At 39.5% G+C, this 20,664-nt stretch overlaps 1 protein-coding gene across 1 annotated transcript in view; it reads left to right on the forward strand.

Annotated features, from left to right (window-relative positions):
• Positions 1 to 20,664, forward strand: part of LOC117157818 (alkaline phosphatase) — a 244,471-nt gene that overhangs the window by 25,979 nt on the left and 197,828 nt on the right. Inside the window, exon 2 of the mRNA XM_076622126.1 lies at positions 2,335 to 2,585. Within this exon, the coding sequence (XP_076478241.1) occupies positions 2,335 to 2,585 (251 nt within the window). The remainder of the gene's footprint in view (positions 1 to 2,334; positions 2,586 to 20,664) is intronic.

Genomic DNA, 20,664 nt, shown 5'->3' on the forward strand with positions numbered 1-20,664 from the left:
AGGAAACCTTTGGGACAATCTAATAATTGTACACACGTGATAAGTAAAATTTCAATATAAAACCGAAACCATTCGAAACGAAACCATTTACGCTAATCATTAAAACAGCGTTAACATAGGTAACGTTGAGGCGGATTTCCATGAAATTAGTTCTTTCTTTGACACAGCTTTACAGTAGATACCTGTCTCCAAAGGGAGATACGGATTTAACTTCGTCACTATGACCTGTATCGGATCCTGCTTTTATGGAAATACGGGTTCGGCCAATATCGCGACACGATATGGCAGTTTACTAGCTACGGCACAGTTTAAACTTACCCATTAGCGGCTACTAGTCGGCGATGTGTTTCTAGGCAAACCGTAACGGCAGGATCTTCGACTAGTGCAGTTTGTAGGAAACAGTCGTTCGTCGTAACGCGCTTCCGGCAATGCAACCACCAGACACCGAATGAAATCGTCGTGGATACAAATTTACCAAACTTGCTCTGTCAACCAAACTTCGTATTGCCAGTTCGAACTTCTCTAAACACGACGTTTTAACGATTTCGTCAGGAGTATTTCATTTGACGGTATCTGTAACGTTTAAATATTTGTTCCAAATATTTCGTAGTAGGCATATAGCGATTTTAAATAAAAAATAATATTAGCATGTAAAAAATAATACACAGATTCATCCGAAAATAATCGACCTTCTTGAGACTAGAAAAAGTCAGTGGCGACGTCAATTATGGCGAATCAAAATGTTGCACCACCCGTCCTGTTCGCCAGATTTAACATCATACAATTACTTTCTGTCTCCGCAAATCCTTCAAATAACAACGAAAACGGACGTTACGACGATATTCAAGATATCCAGGCGTTCTCAAAGAAATTCCACAAGAAGACTCGTAACAATTATTGGACGCATTAATTAATAGGTGCAATATGTTTTGTATAAAATAGAACATTTTCCTCCGAACGATTCCTCTGATTTCTTATTATCAAAAAGTTCGGCTATTTTTGGCACAGTCTGTGTACTATTCGAGGTATACTTAGAAAGCGCCACACATTTGCAACGCGTGAAAGCCTTTTAGCTGGATCTAGAAATGGCATTTCAAGTAAGCAGCAATCTTTGTTGGTCCTCTAGATTCGGTAGATTAGATGGAAATTCAAGATGTCCGTTTTATAATCCTCATAAATATTTATGGATCTTAGTAATAAATGAAAGAAATTTTCAATTAAAAAGGGATAGGACAGAGAGAGAAAGAGAGAGAGAGAGAGAGGAGGAAGACACAGTTTTACAAATTCAACGAGTTTTCTCACTTGTTCTCAAGAATAGTTGTTTTCTAATTAGCGTCGACATTTTTGTTCTTTCAAACTCAAAGCAAAATAACTCAAAGTCGAAGTAAATTATTCGTATCGAAATTTGTGGCTCGCACGAGATCGTTTGCGTGGTCTCGGTGCGCTTCTCGTTTTCGCTGTGCGACGATCTTTTTTGCGAGAGTAACTGCAGTAAATGACTTCCCAGGAAACAGTTGGACTCGTCCCGTTTTACCAACAGATTCAATTAAGATATCCGGTCCCTTCGGCAACATTCGAACAGCAACCGTCGTTGTCCCAGGGAAACGCGGTCTCAATCTGCAACATGACAATTTCAACGAAACCGAGCTTCCTTCCGGCAAGGAACGAGATACTTAGAGATTAGCATCGTCGTGACTGGTGGTATGCCTCTGGAGTGTTGGCAAATCCACCTCGGAATATAATAATTACCGAGCCACATTTCAGTTTGCGTTATCGAGTAGCTTTGTTAAATACGTAGTTGCAAGAGGAAAACGTACGTAGTTAGGATCGTGTATGGGAAATGTGCTTCAAATATTTGCGAGAGAATATGAATTTTCGTATTAACGAGTCCCAAAATAGCTCTGGTGTATTCTGATATTTCAATTTGAGGAAAATCGGTGAAACTATGTTAGTCTCGTCGCTGGTGTGTTTTACGAAGATGAAACCGTACGTCGTTTCGCGTTCATTGAACGATTATCGTTGTCGAATAGTTGGCCAGGTTTATTGGCCATCGGTAAAAAGGAAAGGGCGTATGGCTGAGCGCAACAATTCACTTCGAAACCTTTCACCTAACGTTATATCCCGTTACAAAAGAGTTCTCCTGCACTGCCGGCCGCTCAAACATCTCCCTGTACACGCGACAACAAAGAACGATAACCGAACAATACTTACGGCAAATGCCGACAATAATGGTCGATTTTCTCGGGAACGCTTCGAGACTATAGATTCAATTAAGATAGGTGTCAGGCTGGCTCCCGTAGCGGTTACTCAAGCGAGAAAAATTTCTCTTCGCAGAGAGGGAGATCTGGTATGAGGCAGCGACACGCGCGATCGAAGCCCGTATTCGCGCGTCGGCGGCAAGTTCGAGCGTCAGCGGGACGACGCCACCGAGTGGTGTGGCGCGGGGCGTCGTTCTCTTCGTCGGCGACGGGATGGGGATGAGCACTCTTACGGCTGCGAGGATCCTCTCGGGTCAACGTCATGGAAACACGGGCGAGGAAGCGCAACTCGCATGGGACAGCTTTCCAGCCGTCGCTCTGGCAAGGGTGAGTTCTCTTTTTCTATCTTTTTATACCTCTCTTTCTTTCATTGCGTCTTCCGTTCATCGCCGTAGTCGTTTTACCTTCCGTGTTTCCCTTCTTCCGTTCCCTACTTGAGGAACCTACCTCTTTTCGTTTATTTCCCCTATGCCTCTCTTGCTCTCAATCCCGAACGAAGAATGCAGAACGCCGAGAAAATGTTTCTCTCTGGAGAGTTGCTAGTTCCATCACCGAGGCAAGAGTTCGAGAGAACGTCCCTGATTCCAGATTTGCTTATTATGTAACCCACTGACTCGATTTCCCGGCATTCTGTATCATTCTGCAATTCGTTCAGCTCACAGAGAAATGAATCACCAGCCCGCCCATGCTGTTCTTAGCGGAGAAGGATATTTCGTGGTGCACGTGTTACCTTGCTACCTATATTACCACGCAGTTGATGTATTTTATTTTTGTTGAAATTTTCAATCTTCCGACGAAACGTTTCTCGCGAAAAATTTTTCCGCGTTAAACATCTTTTAATTGTTTAATCGTATTTGTTGCGAAGCATATTTCGAAGACAATGTTTAGCATTGTCGATACATTGAATCACCAACGTACGAGATTTATTTGTCTCGACAGCAGTTTATCCAATAAGAGTTAACCTTTTGAAGCTGCAAATGCATCTATAATACGCACTGCAGCATTTCCCATCATCGTATTATTAACGTGTATTATTCTATGATAAATTACCGACCTTTGTTTTCACGAGAGAAGGATTTATATGCCCCTGTAACGTGTAGTTCGGAGAATATTTTTCCCTATTTAATTTTTTACCTATCTTCGCACCAGTTATCTTGTAATTAAATGCGATGGAATCCCCGAATCGAAATTTATTCGATACCCGTCGAAATATTTTACGCGAAATGTAATTGAAATATAGCATCGATTTCTATCAAAGCGCGATAAAACATGCAGGCAAACTTCCATTCAACGCGGTATTTATCAAAGGGATGAGTAAACGTATTTCAGTAGTATATTTCAGATTCGTTTCACTTTCTCCGTTATTCATTTGCTTTTATTAGCTTTCCTTCCGTATAGTAACCTTGATAACAGTAGCATTGGAAACGGGATTTTTCACAGTCGTGTTTTCCAAAAGATTCAGAGCTTCCACAGGTTATCCTCGAGAATTACGAAGTTTCGCTCTTCCATTCTTTACCCGGCACGGCATTGTCTTTCTCTCAACGGACGCGAATCATCAAGTAGCATCAAGAATTCGTTAAATCGTGAGGGGTTCGTGAAATTTTAAGGAAAAGAACGCGTGAGCCGGTCTCATTTAATTCGCTCGTTCCATAATGCTACGCGTAACGAAGTACTAAATATCAACTTAATCGTTTAATCTCAGCTTTTCCTTTTCGCTGTGTTTTTCACGAGGGGCCACTTTCGCCCTTTCGTTTTTTATTTTCCCCCTTTCTCTTATTCATCGTATATTCACTCGTTGCGCGAAATAAGTGTCAAAGACGCAAATTTCTGAGAGAAATTTCTCTAACAGCGTTCCTTGTGGAATCTCGAGAGGCTTCAACGGTGCATTCAAGCGTGTCTTATTGCCGCTTCGATGTAAACAGGCATCTTGTAGTCGAGGAGATCGGAGGGAAGTACCAATATCCACATCTGCCGACGCCGCTGGCTTATCAACGTTATTTCATGTAGTTTCCTTCTTTTTCCGATTGTACTCTCATTCCGTCGAGTTCACCTGTTCGACGCCTTTCATCGAATCGCCGTGCACCGTCCTCCGCCTCATAGACCGGCGATAATATTACGACCAGAATCTGTTTGTTCGTTTAGAAACAGAAAGCATCCTGTTAGCTCATCGCGTTACTTCGAATATTTCCAGATCTAGAAATTCTATAGGTCGCGTTTGTATTAGTTTGCCGCGTGTCGCGACCATTTATTACGAATTTGAACGCCAGTGCAAAAGGCGAACGGTCCAAGTATAGTTCGACTGGAACTAATTACAAGGAATACAAACAAGAGGAACTATTTGAATATTCGAGTAGAACCAGAGGGTAGCGGTACGACTGTTTGAGAACGAGATCGGCCAAGAGTTGGTCAATTTAGAATCGTCCGGATTGCACGGACAAGTAACAAATTGTAGGTGTACAGGTGATCTCGGCTTGTTTCACTTCATAATTACTCGGATGCAATTTCAAACAACCGTCCCGGAAATGAGAAACGTAGAAGGCACGATGGCTGAAGAGGAGTGAGATAAATCGAGCCGGGATAATAATTAAGAAGGGCAGCTCGAAATCTGTTTGTCCGTGACGCTATGAAATTATCGAACCTTTATGAACGTTCCCTTTAATTACGTTTATCACTATTGCGTTCTAAAATGCAGCGTCTGCGACGACAGTAATTAGCTGACAAACTTTGCAGCTCCCTTCCTGCCTCGCCAGAGGCGATTCTTGCGTTATTGCGTGTTACGTAAGCGTGATTAGGAGTTGCATTTCATCTCGAACATTCTTCAAATTCGCGTTTATAAAATGTTCATAATTAAAATTCTTTCGATCTCCCGGTGCTAGCGTTACGTTGTGTAACGCAGACTCTTTTCTCGCGTCGCTCTTTATTTTCAAATTTATTTCCTTTTTATTCCCATTATCTTTCTTATCTCTCGGTTGTTACTTTCCATTTACGAGCGGCGAAATTTAAATAGCGCCCCTTTAAGTAAAATAGTTTCTTCGTAGCGAGAAACAGCTACAAATTATTTCTATCTTAGATTATACCCTAACAAGTAGTTTTGTGTAGTTCTATTTATATCACGCGAAATTTCGTTTAAATATTTAGGATTTGAATTTTCATTCGTTTCGCGCGATCTGCTGATTGCAAATTCTTTTGTGAACCAGCATGCACGGACACAAATAATTCGTAGTAAAAGTCGAGTACGACGGGAGCATAATACACGTTCCGTCGCACTAAATTCTCCTGTTCGACATGTATTCGCACGTCGCTGCATTTATTTCGCCTCGCATAATCCAATTTGCATTCGGTTCTCCCTTTACGCGTACGTCTACTTTCCTCTACGCGTTCCATCCAAAATGCGCGTTCTCGCTGGCGAGACCGAGTTGGCTCGATGAAACTTCCCAACAAACTCTATCGGGATTTCCAGCTTTCTCCCAACATCGGTTACAGACTTCCTTATTATCTGGGCGACGTAATCGAGCTTCCTACGCGTGGACAAACTCCACAGTGAATCCGTGGTTCGCCTTACCGGGGTAGACTAGCTTAGAAAATTTGCATAACGATACACCGTGGTCTAATTCGAATATTCCTAATATTCCGATCCCGGTTTAATTAGCGAAGCTAGTTAGTCGCGTTTAGTATCTGTGTAGAACATTCATTAGGGCGTCTAAGAGATCAACGCTGTCAAAAATCTCTTACATATATTTACGTTTATTTACATACATATACTAGTATCGCTCGTAAGTATTTGCACTCGAATTTATACGAATTACTTGTCAATTTTCAATTGCAAAGTGTGTTTACTAGTTTCTCATGGAATTAGTGAATTATAAATTTACGTCATCTATTAAAAGATTTGCCACACCGATATTCTACGTAAACTATATAAATACCAGATGTAGACGTTTTCATAATTAACTTAGTAATTTAGAAATTAAATCTGTATGCGTATTTATCCAGTTCGAGCAAAGAGTAAGAAGTAAGTCGCGGTGTATGTAAAGGCAAAGATACATATATATCTATATATACATCTTCGTATGTATATACATTTAGACATAATATGTGATCATTCCTTTTGTCCCCTCCTTATCCTCTTGTGTTTTACGACTGGAATCCTTCTTTTACTGATACTTTTTCCTAGTCCTTGGGGCCCTCTACCATTCTCTCTAGATCAGCAGTTCTCAGGCTTTTACCTCGGTAAAGTCTTTCGTACGATGTGGACGACATTGGACGGTGAATCGATCAACCTACCGATCAAAGTATCCTTTTTCTTTCTGTTTTTGCGAAAATCCCTCAGGATGTTTTTACGAGCGTCCACTCCGAGTCCTTTGCACGTGACACACGCGAGATCGTCGCGGGTTCCCTTCCCGTTTTAAATTAACAGCTGATTTCTGAGCATCGTTCGTCGAGAGCCATTCAACGGCTGAAATCGAGTCGAGATCCATTGTTTTCAATTGCATGGCCAATAGGATGCTTGCCTTATAAACGCTTGACGAGAAGCTCGATTTTTCCACTTCGATATGAACAAAAGAAGAAACAGCTCCGCATTTTAAGAAGCCAAAAGATATTATCGACGATTAAACCTCTTTTTGGAAAGGAGGGGGGGGGGAGAGAAGTCGCAGCAAATATTTTACATTCTATTAATTTCAGATTGATTTTCATCGTATTCTATTGAATCTCGAAACCCATGCCTTGCGAATCTTTACGTACAGACATTGATATTTTTCATATACCTGCGAGAAACACGGAAAACCGTGCCGATCAATCCCATCAAGTTTGCTTGTTTCTGAGAAATCAAACGTTATTTTAAAAATTATGAGACACGTGGCATTCCCTGATATTGGCTTCCCGATGTACGGGATGTCGCTCGGTCTCTCAGGAAATCCTCTTCTATTTCCTCGACGATGTACATAGAACTTAGTTAAACTTTCAATGGCAGTCCTGCTCGTTTTCGGAAACCGCTACTGCCGCAGTTGAAGAGTTGTTTATTATCCTGTTGATGTAACCAAGTTCCGTGTGTTTCAGAAGGAAACGCTACTCAATCGATCTCGAGCTTTTCACGCAACAGTTTCCAACAACCGACTAAACTACATTTCCCTATGTTTTGGCAAATTTACTAATATCACCACTGTCGAACGTTCCTCCAACACTCATAACGCGATTTCCCTTCATCGAATAATTGAAAAGTTTCACCAAAATGGAAACGCGCAGTACGTTTATGCCTAATCTATCTCGTTAAGTGTCGTTCGCGAGGGAACGTAGAAAGTTAAAGAAACTTTTTGTATTATGAAAATCTTAAAAGATCGACTGAGAAAGCTACAGAAGTACGTGCGTTTTTCTTTTGTTTGAGAAAAGGATTTATCGGAATAACACCCCTGCAAAGTCTCCTGCGACTCCCTTTTGCATCTTTTCTCTCCTTCTTTGCCCTTTCTTTTTCTTCTTATTTCGTTTTGTAATTTTACATTGCTTTTTCCTCTTCAAAGCTTTGGATTTTGTTGCCTTGTCCTTTTAGTACGTAAATAAACAGAATTGGGAAAAGTTCTCGTGCAATCCTTCAGGATTCGAAAACTTCAATATTGCCCATAGAGTTGCTTATTATTCTTCGTGAATAATCCGAGCTTTTTTGATTCAGGTAGTGTGCTATAAAAAACGAGTTTTTTTTATATCTATAGCTCGCAACAAAACATCTTTAACTGTATTTTTAATGTATTCGTATGAAAATGTTCTTTTAATACGACAATTTGGTTTCGATGTTACGTGTTAAATATTTTCTCGATATAGAAAGCGAAAATAACAGAAAGAGGTAGAATCCGAAACAGTTTTACGATGTTCCAAGTTTTCTGCTTATTAGTAGATGTAACCTATCTTTCCATTTCTCGAAAGAGCTACTTTTTCTTTTTCGTACCTACGCTTCCTCTGTCCCGTCTTCCTCTGTCTGTAGTAACATTCATTTGTCCTGCTTAAACTTTCCGGCTAGGTCCTTCGGGATTTCAAGCACTTTCCAACGCCGGCCGAAAGTCGGTCTTATTATCGTATGAATGTAAGTCTTTCTTGTAATAGGAAAGGTGAATCGAATTCGATAATGTAGAAATAGTTTGTAGAAAATCCTCTTTTCGCATGATTTACGTATCCGTTCTCTATAAAAGCTACAAACTAAAACTATATTCCAGTTTTAGAATATAGAATATAGAATTGCATTGCCCATTTCAAAATTATTTGTGTAAGAAACGCTTTCACTTTTGATTTATCTAATCCTATTTTAGAGGATCGTTCAAGTAGAAATTGAAACTAAAAGAGAATGATCGAGACGTGAAAAAGTACTCAAGAAGCTACCATACTCCTTACTCGAAGGTAAAGTAAAAGGGATGGTGATAAGAGAATTAGTTCAGCTATTTTATGGGGAAATGCATGAGGCATTAAAAGTTTTTCTCAAATACGTTCCCGAGCACAAGCGTAACCAACAACGAAGAAAGGATAATATCGTACGAATATAATTTGTTAATTACTCGATGAATGTAGGTTATTCCTAATCAAGGAATACTTTGTATCGCGTATGTCTCTTTCTCAAAATACCAATTGAATCATGCAATCGACGTTCATACAAACTGAGATTGGATTTACCGTTTAGTCGATTCTATATCGTTTACAGTGTATTTTATTTGAATTATTACCGCAAATTGGACAACAACTGATGCACGGAGGAACAAGCTTAAAATGTATCACGTGGCGTTGATTTTCGCGTAATTTTCGTTGTTATCTCTATCATAATCTATGTTTATACTGTTTATCTGGTAGCGTAACGCGATATAGTAACGTAATTTAATCCAGAACTTTCATTCAAAATTCCATCTTAAAAATGTAAGCCAACAGACCCTAACGATAAAATATTTTGTAAGGCTTTTTTTTCACTTTCTAATAAAAAAATTGATTCTTTACTCAGAATTTACCAAGGGTATTTAATTTCAAGCTCTTTGGATAGAGTTTCAGTAAGAACTTGTGATACGTAATCACGTCGGACATATTTCACAAAAAAGGGAGGATTTCATGAGAAATCCTCCTTATCAGAGACGTGACCGCTTAATTTGTGCCTGTCATGGCTAATCCCAAATGTGCGGAAAGTCTGTGGCAGTCCGTATTACACGAGATCGCATGATTTTCGTTGGAAGCGACAGCACGTCACATTACGCTCTTCCTGCGCGTCACTTTGTCTTGAAACAAAATACTTTTCATTCTGTTCTGAACACGCAAAGATGATTCAGGACTTTTCTCAGTAATTGAGCATCCTCGTTAAGTGACGAATTATATCTCCCATGACGAAGTATGCCTGGTATTTTCAATTATTCGAACGACTACGGACGAATAAAAGAGAAAGTGCAGTATAAACTCTGTAAATCGGATCTGTAAATAATTACGGCACTGTTATACTCGATAAATTTCGCTTTGTAATCGAATCCATTCATCGCTTGTCTTGAAAAGCGGATCGCGAAATTTGCTTTCTCGCTCTATTGGTCTTGTTTTCACCTTTACACCTCGGAGCTTACATTTCGCACGGTTTACGTTTGAAAACTACGGTCTCGATGCACTCGTGTTTCAAAGTTTGCTCGATCTTTACGCTGGAAAATTCGGCCCATCGAAGTTCGCCCATCAATATTCATGCAGCGAGGTTCGCAATCCATAACGTTAGCTGGAAACGTCCGTACCGACCGTTTCGCATCTCTTGGAGTACCCGTTCCAAAACCGTTCAAAAGCGTTAGCCGGTTAAAACTCGTTGTACAGGCTCGAATAAAATCCGCTGTTTTACACGAGAAAATCCTAGGGTTTGCATTAACGTCTCGCGTTATTTTGTATTAAATCCAGCATTAACGCGGTAACGACGATCGACCGTTTGCATACGGTTTATCGCGCGCGCGTTCCAACGCCCGATTATTCCCATTATCGCCGAAAAAAGTGTTTCTCTCAGTTAATTACCCTGTGTGGCGATGTACGTGCGATCAATTGCACGTTTCATCGGTTACGTGCATCACTGGAATAACGATTTATCGAGGGAACGCACGTTGCGTGACGTTTATCAGGATAATAATTAATCGAACGTTGCTGGAGCAAATGAATAATGAGTGGTCGGAATTAAAATTACATCAACTGACCGAGATCGCTTCTTTCAGCCCTGTCCACGTGCTGCTTGTGCGCTGATAATTACATTTGTTTTGTTGTTTCGTGTGGAACTATGTGTTTGCGATACGCAGGATCTTTGCATGATTTATCATTCTTAATGATACCCGTGATAGGCGATTCGTTTTAGTATAGGGTCGAGAAGATTAAGGGTAGATCGTTTTATCCACGAAGGTAATTAATATAAAGTTTAGGCGAAACATTTATCTTGTCGAATTATAGGATTCGAAGTTAATTCAATGCGTATCTGAAGACGTTTTAAGGTTGATTAGAAGAAACGTCGATTGTATAGTTAACCCGGCCACTTCTATAAGTATTTTTAATTTTAATCTCTCGTATGATTAATAGAAGAGAATTGTTAAACCTTCGTCGGCGAATGAGATTCTGTAAGTCACATTTGAGAATATTTGATTAATATTTATGGGATTCAGGGGAGGTTTTCTTCGCACATGACGGTACGTATCAAGAGCGGAATGGATGACAGGTTAACAGGAGTCGAATTAGCAACATATCTTATCTTCCGAATTTCTCTCCTTGTTTACATATGTCTCGTTTAATTCAATTCCCTCGAAAGAACGACACGGTCTTTGCGGGAGAATTACGTAAAAACTTAACCCCTTTACGCAAGAACGAACTAAGATCGCGACATGTCAGACGTGCTTTCCTGTGAATCTTCCTTGTTTTTCGCCCTAATTCGACGACAAGTAAAAACACCATAAATCAGCACAGTTGATATATTCGGCGTGAGAAACGTGCCGTGCATATTGCGGAGATTTTGTTTTTCTACTGTACGATGTACGCGTGGCACGTCGTGTGCATATTTCAATCGTACAGGCTCCACTTGTGCGCAACAAAGTCACGATCTCTGGCCGGTCGCGTTTACGAAAAACAAAAACAGGTCGGATTGTAACAAACGATTCACTTCCATTGTGAACGACTCGAGCCTCGTCGACGAACGAAGAAAGGAGGAAAGAGAATTAATAAACCTCGGAATAGGTTACGTGCTGTGAACCGAACGATAGTTTCGCGACACGATTTCCCTAATAAGTTTACACAGTCGTCCTAGCACGAGCCCCTGAAGAACGAGCTCGTGATATTGCGCGCGATGCTTTTAATCTGAGAGTCGATTTAAATTAAACTACTCCTATGAATCAGCAGCGATAGAACCCATGATTTCTAAAACTACGTGAATCTCGTCTGCAACTAATTTCTCGTGCAACGACTAAAAGATTACAAAGCGAATAGCGAGCGACATTTATCACGAAATTGTTTAACTTTCAAATTATCGGGGTAATTCTTTCAAGCGAGTACTTTCTATACTGATAGGTAGATTTCCGTGATTAATTCGAGCAACGATATGTAAAATTGACAGGCATATCCGCGAAACGTGCACGTAATCGTAATATGATGTTAGTGAAACTTTCTAATTATTTCACAGGGGATAAATAGGAGAATTGATAACGCAGATGGAAAATAATTTTCAACGCGGTTAATATATTAGAAGCTTGAAAATCTCGATTTGGTAAGGGCGACGCAATAAATTACTCGCGCTTCGGTCGAGTCTAGCACGTGCTGGAAAAAATAAGAAAGATACGTACGAACGTTGGAATTAATAAAACGTGGCAAATCGGTCACGCGCTGGTAGCATATACCCGATACATTGAATAAGGAGTTTTGTACTTCTGTAATGAATTAGGAGCAAGGAAAATAAATTTACGATAGCTGTCGTTTACAGTCTGTTGCCCTCGTTTAATAATTTTATGATTAATGCACCCACTAGAAAGCGGTACAAGTAATTTATATACATTGAAACATCGTCGTCGTCTATATCGCACGTGTTACTATTCTTTACTTTTATTTGTTCACTAAGACCATTTTTCTCTAATTTATGAGTACATTTAATCTAGCTTGTATTAACAATCAAGTTGTACATTTCTAGGTTGTGCAAATAGGTATTCAAAACTCCGTGACTGATGGTTAGATTATAATTGCATTTACATCATACACTCCAAATTGTATTATTTAAGCTTCCTTTCCTATTCAGTTTCCCTATATTGGCCGGGTAATTCGAATTAATATCCTCGAAATTATATATTATTTCGAGAATAATGGAAAAGGACGCCGTGCGCGAATATGAATGCGGGATTTGAGCCATGCGCAATACGTTATGGCAAAACATTTTGTGAATTATTGGCAAAGGAAGTTTCAGCGACGATATTCTTTAAAATGCTTCTATATCATTGGAGCAAATTAACAAAATGAAGCGAGGTATTTCGTCGTGCTTTAGGGGTTCATTATCGTATCAAACCATTCGTATTCGTTTTAAAGATAAATTATACAGTTCCTTTTAATAAGTACATTTATTCGTTACACGAAAAGTTTGCATGGATTATTATATGATTGATACTTCATGTGGAAAGAAGAATTTAATTTATCGTTTAAAATAAATCGGTCGTTCATCAGTGCAATGAAAATCTTTGATTAATGTAATAAAATAATAACTGACAGAGCAACTTAGTTAATTAATAACTTAGTAAAGTTACATACAGTTATATTTACAAGGATATCGGTTCGTTCATACACAACATAGAAATATTTTATCGATCGCGCTTTGGATAATATTCCGTAGGCTATGTACATAATTTGTAGTAATTAAATTCATTGTATAGATAGTATTTGTTATCGGTATAGACAGCGGATACATAATTATATCGACATAATTACCTTAAAAAGAGTAAATATTATTTAAAGAGATGCTACATCCGAGGTTTTATAATATCTATTAAATATAAATTTAGATCTGATTGTAACATTTCTTTTATAATTAAATGGGTTCGAAATACCGAGAAGAAGTACAAAATGATATTTACGTTATAGAAACACGAAAACCTCCGTAAAATCTAATGCTTGTTTTTTTGAATAAAAGTATCTTTCTTATTGCCGATGAAATACAATCTTCCTCATGGCTGTTTTATTGTGAAAAATTCATCGAGTTAAATTTATAGATTTGCCATCTCATATTTGCCAGATTATTCGTCAGATTCGTCTATTTTACTTAAAGATCTAATTAAGCTCAGTAAACATCCTCTTCTATGTTCGTTGACTCAAGTAGCATTATGCAATCGAAAAAATATAAAAGGGTATTCCTCGCTGAATTTAATAATATGCGAGTATCTTGAATACTTAAACTTTAAAACAAGTTCTTATAAGTATATATATATATATAGAGTTCTCTGCTCCTTTGTGTAGCCATGTGTTCGATTTATCATGCGAAATGTATTAACTTCCTATCCTCTTGCTTCTAAGTTTCTCTTCTTTGGAAAATGTATTCATATGTAAGTGAATTACGTTATGAAAGGAAGGATGAACGAGAAAATCCGATATAAATGTAGCGACTATTATACTTTGTGTATTATATTTCATTCGTAAAATTTCTTGCATTGGAAGAACAATTATTACTCGTTTGGCACGTGAACACGACTTTAAACAGAGCTCGTAATGCAATTATTCTTCCACGAGGAGATCGAGGTTCCTGCGGCTCCACAGGGTTTTCAGACAATTAAATCGCACTAAAAAGTATATCGAGGTAAAGATGCCTATTATTTTATTATTAATTGCAACTAGCCGAGCCGCAGGTTGCACCTTTAAAGAAGACTTTCCTCAAAGCGTAATTTTTCCTCGTACTGCATCCGCCCAAGTAAACAGATCGCGTTCCGAGGAAAACCGCGTTCCGTTTCTAGAAACCGCCGGCGGATTTCCAAAGTAAAGGTACACTTCGCATTAATTACTCGGCTCATTCTAATTATTCATGCTACACTCTCGACGAGATGAACGAATTGCGTACTAGTCGTCGGCGTATTCGATAAATTCCTTTAATTCTGTTGGTCTCGCACGAGTGCAGCGAGGCAAATATTCATTTTCCGCGAATAAACATTTATTTGTCCATATATTACGCTAACGCAAACGCTGGCATATCGTAAAAGATAGCGCGAGTATATTGAATTGTTACGTTAGAATTGTATTTAAAGAATTTTCCCACGGATCACTTTTTACGGCTCTTTCATAGAGTTTCTTCATCGCGTAAGCGCGCAGGTAGAATTCGTTTTTCGACGATGCAGCCTCAACTTAATTATTCAAAAGTTTCATATAATTTAACTACGGAAAGGTAAGCATAGCGTAGTCTTATTGACACGCTTTTCCTCTCAGTCTCTGTACTAGCCTCGTTGCCGTGTTGCATTTTCAGAGAACCAGATCCAGTGTTTCTTACTAATGATGTATTAGCATAGTGTTTGCTCTGAAAATCTTTAATTCGATACAATTTCTCTTATGCCCTTCTTTTCTCATGTTCATTTCCCCCCGTAAATCATTTTTCTGCTTTTTTTTTTCTTGTTCCAGCCATCTGCTTTTTCTACTAATTTCATTCGGTATTTCTTACCGACCTCTTTCCTTTCTTACTGTGCATTTTCCTTTGCTTTCTTTTTGTCTCGATTTTTTCTTCTCTCATCCCCCGTTCCTTTAGTCTTGTTTCTCAGCGTTATATTTTTAGCCTTATCTTTCCCCCACCTGTAATTTTTCATTATTCCGTTTACTTTCCTCTATCCCCATCTCCCGACTCGTTTATTCTTTCGTCTTTTTTTTTTTTCTTGCTTTCTAGTATTTTTTACACGAATTCCGACACAACTAGTTCATACATTCCGGTTCCGTTGTCCTTTCGGCTGGTAGACGTAAAATGTAAAGCCCAGTTGCCGAGTCACTTAAGCGTGCGATTTGTCGCACAACTAATCCGCACTCTCGGGATTAAAATCGTTGCGGCAAGAAACGCGTTAACAATATCACAGGTCTCTGTACGCGTATCGCACATTAGCGCGACCGACGTTTATAATTAATGATGAGAAAATTATATCGCGAACCACCGACGAGCGCGGCTGTGTTGTTGCATCGAGCCAAGAGCCGAGGTTGGTTATTGTGCAATTAGTGGCCGTAATATTCGTCGACTGGCGCGGAGAAAACGATCTATTGGTCTAAGGAATGTAATTAAAATTTGCCAGATATTTCCACCGCGAGCCCAATTGTCCTCGTTATTCTCCCGAGAAACTGATACCAGTTGCAGCTCCCTCGACAATTTTCCTGAAGTTAGCTGAAATTTTGGTAGATCGCGGTCGTCCGATAAAAAGAGAATAGGTTCGGTTACTGACCGATTCCACCGACTGGGATATTAATTACTGTTTGCAGATCTTAGATATCGCTTGCATATTCTACGCCATTATGAAGTAAAAGCTTGCTCAGGCAGTTTATGGATTCAACTTGCGAGAATATCGATAATGTACAATATTTAATTATACATTTCTGTAAAGAATAATACAAAATAATTTCGATATTGCCGTTACTTACAACCTTCATTATTTCAAATTAATCTCTTTAACAACAAAATTTTCATTTTTAAAAGATACTTGAACATCGAAAGGTAGAAACTTCAACAGCACAGCAAACAATACAGAGCAATAATTACGAAAATATTTCGTGCTCGCTGATGAGCTTGTTATCGCTGAATATGTTTTACTTTTGAGAGACCATTAATGCCCAGATTTCCTCGTTGCGGGGTTCCTTTTTTACGAAATTACCATGTGCACATAGAATTCGTCGAATAAATGTACGTACAGCCGCTTCCTCTTTTGGAACGCGCTCCCATATGTGGAATAGTCGGGTAATGAAGCTTGCTATCGTCTATGCCTTTATTTGCCTTCCCTTTCTTCGTATCCGTTCGTTGGAATATACTAATTCCCATGTTGTACTAATTTCTTAATATTTTTCGAACACACAAGGAGCTGTTTGCTGTCTGGTTAAATTACTATATTATCGATTTAAAAAAAACAAATTGCCACGATTAATTGTCGCGTTGTTCCAAATTCGTATCATGTGACTGTAGGTGTAAGCAGCGAGTTGCTTCAAGAGGAAATTTCCACCGCGTTTCATAGAATCGAACGAAAGGGTTCACGTTCGGTCAAGGGATTGAAACAATCGTGTTCACTCTTGCGATGTGCGATTGAAGAAGACAGATTGATTACGATTGATTGCGATCTTTCAATGTATTTACGCCCAGTTTGTATGTGCATGTGCATGGGTGTGCGCCGAGACAGCAATGTTGTCACGATACTTAAAATTGATTTCGCCACGTGTCAGTTGATTTACAGAGAGATAACTGGTTTTTACTGAGGAATAATTGCGTTGTTTCGGTATCTTTCCTTCCATTACACGTTTTAATAACAATGTTATGGCAGTCCTATGGCGAACGTACAGGCCTGTGAGATATTTGAGAGAGTGCGAGCTGTGTCGCGGGAATCGTTAGGTTGGTCGTTAGAAACTCCAAGATTTATGACAGGGTTTCGACTGTTAAGCTGTGGGCAAAGTGCGGCGATAAAGTTCAAGGTACACGATATTTGCAAATTCGTTAAATTACACGCATGCCGTTTGAGTGTCAGAACGCAGATGGTCGTGAAATTTGATTTCTCAAAAATAGAGATCGTTCTTGACCGTTGTATATACCTGGCCTAACGAAATCCTCGGTACATCGTGTTATAACGCTCAACACGTTTCTTCAGAGATATGATATATATCTTACATGATACCTGATACTGCGGAGAATACTGTATTACATACACACTCGGTATAATAAATTTCAAACAACGTATCGAGATACGGTACGATATATGACGTATATGGATATGATTTCAGGTTGAAGAGACTCGGCAGACGATCTAACAGAAGCGAGATACATTGTTCTATCCTCGTTGTTAGATTAGTAAACGTTGCATGTAGACGATCTGAGACCCGTGGGATCTGAGGAAATGACTTTAAACGGTTTCGGAATACCACTGGTGCCATAGATTCATGTGGTCTCAGGAATCTCGGCGTTTCAGGGATATCAGGTGTTTTAGGAGTCTCCGAGTGTCCAGGATCGCCGCAGACTTCCGTGGATCTTGATGGTCTCAGCGGTGTCTGAGGTTTCACAGCTGTTTCATCAACACTTCGTCCTATTCCTCTGAGATTCGCGAGTTAACACCAAGCGTCGAACGTTTGAAATCGCCGATATTGATTTACGATTAGCGGCACGTCGTCCTTTTATTAGCATATTTACGCAGGTCTCGCTATATATCTGTACAATATGCGCGCAGTAAATTTTACGATCAATATCGAATGTCATAGGTCTTTGGACACTGAGCCAGGTTCCACGTATTCAATACCACCGATGTCAGATTCCACAATGATATAGTTTCCCTTCTCTTACTATTCATAGTCGCATTAAGTTCGTTCAAGAGCAGAGGGTATCTATTAGATTTCACGAACCGTTTATGCACTTTAAAGAAGATAGTACGAAAGCTCCACAGCTGGTTAAGGCCTAAGGAAAGCTGTTAAGGTTAGAAAACGCGTTGGTTCGTATTTGATGAGAGACGATAGGATAAATATCAGTGGGAGAATGTAAAATTACGAAGTGGCTACGCAGTCGAGGTTAACTACCTTTTACGCTCTCGGCGACGTTAACGTTTATTCGAGACTATGCGATGGTTTCGTCGTTGGTATAAAGAAACGGGATGATCGTTTAACCGGGGAACATCAGTTTTAAGTCTGGCGTATTACATAATAAAGTCTGTCGTCGCTATTCGTCGGTACGCCGCTGGCAGACGGCAGTTATAAAATTGAACGGGCCAACTGCTTTATATTCATGAATTCGTCACCTTGCCGGGATATTTGGCATAGCCGAACTTCCACGGTCTTCGTTTTGGACATTAAAATGATAACGAGTCGGATAATACGGGAATAGGAAAATTTACGGTTCGCCATTTTCGTTTTTGGCTTGGCCCTGGCGGTTTCGCGCTTAACGAACGAGTGTAAAACGTTTAACACCGTCACGTGTGTCGGCGGTCGACACTCCACTTCCCCCTGTTCAACGTGCTGTCGTCACGTAAATCAGAGCCGGTGGTAACTGAACCACCGACCGGATACGGGTCCATCGATATGATACTTCGGTGTTAATGCTGCGGCAAGCGTTTCGCTGCCGATGCCACTGGATTAGGGAAGAGGATTTCGGTTTCGGCGTTGTTTACCGTTCACCGTTCACCGATGCGGCTCCTGGCGACTAGAAATGGCCTGGAACTGCCACCGATAGTCGAAGGCGCAGTTAACTTTATTTATTTGGCCGTTACGCAGTCTACCTTGCCTTCCGGTAACGGAATTGTAGAAACGTTCTCATGCTTCCTTTTATTCGTCGTTTCGGATGCTCCCCTTTCCGTGCGTCGCTTATTTACTCCACTCACCCGATTCCAATCCTATATGTTCCGCATCCCTTTGCTCGTGTACGACGTTCCTAAAGAATGACCGGCCGTGTACTGAACGAGATGCGCTCGAATTGGACGTGTTTCAGGCAAACCGATTACAGAGTAAACTCGGTATTTTTATCGCCTTTCAACGGTTGGGCGTGGAATCAAGAGAGTTTGCTGCTTCTCAAAAGTAATTTCGCAGAGCCATGGTTGGTAAAGTAAATTTCAAAGCATAACCAGGTAGCTGAAAGATGCCTTTCATTATTTAACGAGTTGAAAATTATAGCGACGCAAGTCTAAATTTTAAGAAGTTGAATGTAATTACGATAGTATAGAAGTATATATCGGCGAATGCAATCTCGAAGTTATCCATTTTTTTCTGTTTTCTTTTTAAATATGATTTTCCGCCCTGTGTGATACGGAGCAGAGACGCAATGATCTCTCCGTGTAGTAAAATTGTAAGAACCGTATGAAATATGGTTTCTTACGGAAAAATGTGTATTACATTAAGAATGTAATCGAGGTTGATGCCTTTTGATTTATGACACTTCCATATGATGTATGATTATGACTCTGCCAAGTTATTTATTCCAGAATATAGTACGACCTGCGTTCGTAATAAATCTGAACCTCAGTTTTATGGTGTTGTACATCAAACATCGACGTTTCATACATTGGATGTGATAACGATATATCAGATCGTTTATGCTAAATTATTATACAGTTTCCCCTTGATAATTTTGCAGTATCGTTACGTTCTTATTAGAAATTTGTTAGTCGTATGAAAATGACACCGAGTGTAGAAGTAACGTAAAACAGATGATGAATTATTTTGGAACGATTTGAATTTTCAATTGGAGAAAGTATTCAAGAGAGAGAGAGAGCGAGCGAAATTGTTCTTCTGGCTGGGAGAAAGATTCCCGCGGATATTCTTTTATTAATTTCCAAGAGAAATTCCGTATTTATTGTTGCCTGAAGATTGCGTTAGGAAAGAGACGTTCAGGTTTTAAAGTAGGTGAGAGGCTTTATTACAGCGACTCGTTCAGGTCAATCTTGGTAACCCTCTGCTCGAGTATTCATTATAAATTTTCCGATAGTTCTTCAAGTTCCGATAAGATGAAGTGGGGCCGAGTATCGGAATATTTATAATGCAACGGACGCCTTTCACTTGAATCACGAGCGATCCTTATCGATTGTAAACGTGTAACGTTGGATGAGACCAACTTTCAATACGTTCCATCAATCGCGAATCTATCAAATTCCCTCCCCCCCCCATTTTTCTAATTAAAAATTTCCAAGTATGAATGATCAGAATCCAAACGAAATAGAACGATAACATTCGTTATTCATGAAATGATACTCATTACGAGGTAAAAAGATTCTTTCTCTCGCAATTAAAAGTTTTCCATCGCTAGAACCAACGGGGAAAGATATGTAATACCTGAATAATAAATAATAAATAATTTCTAGGGCAGCCACTAATTTTACACGGTGTTATTTCCATGTAGACGAAGGTTGATCGAAGCTATTAAAGGAATGCAATTTTGTCAGCGCGATCTGAGAATTACATTCGAGCTATTGAACGCTGTTATTAATCATAGTAGAAAGGAACGTTGGAGAAAAAATCTTGTCGTTGAACGTCAACGGGAACTTTGTCGGCGCTACAACAAGACAGAAGCGTTTGCTTCGACTTTATTAACTACTGTTTGCTTCTTCTATAACGATCCAACAACTTTCTTCTCTGCCTGAAACAAGCAGAGATGCTCAAGAGATTAAGGTCAACCACCGAGCATCCATCACATCGTGGTTCCTGGCAAAATATCTCCTATAAATCTTTCGCTACTCCTAACAATGCATAAGAATACCAATATTTGGAAACATATAGCAAT

Source organism: Bombus vancouverensis, chromosome 10 (assembly GCF_051014615.1).
Source record: "Bombus vancouverensis nearcticus chromosome 10, iyBomVanc1_principal, whole genome shotgun sequence".
NCBI classification, from domain to species: Eukaryota; Metazoa; Arthropoda; class Insecta; order Hymenoptera; family Apidae; genus Bombus; species Bombus vancouverensis.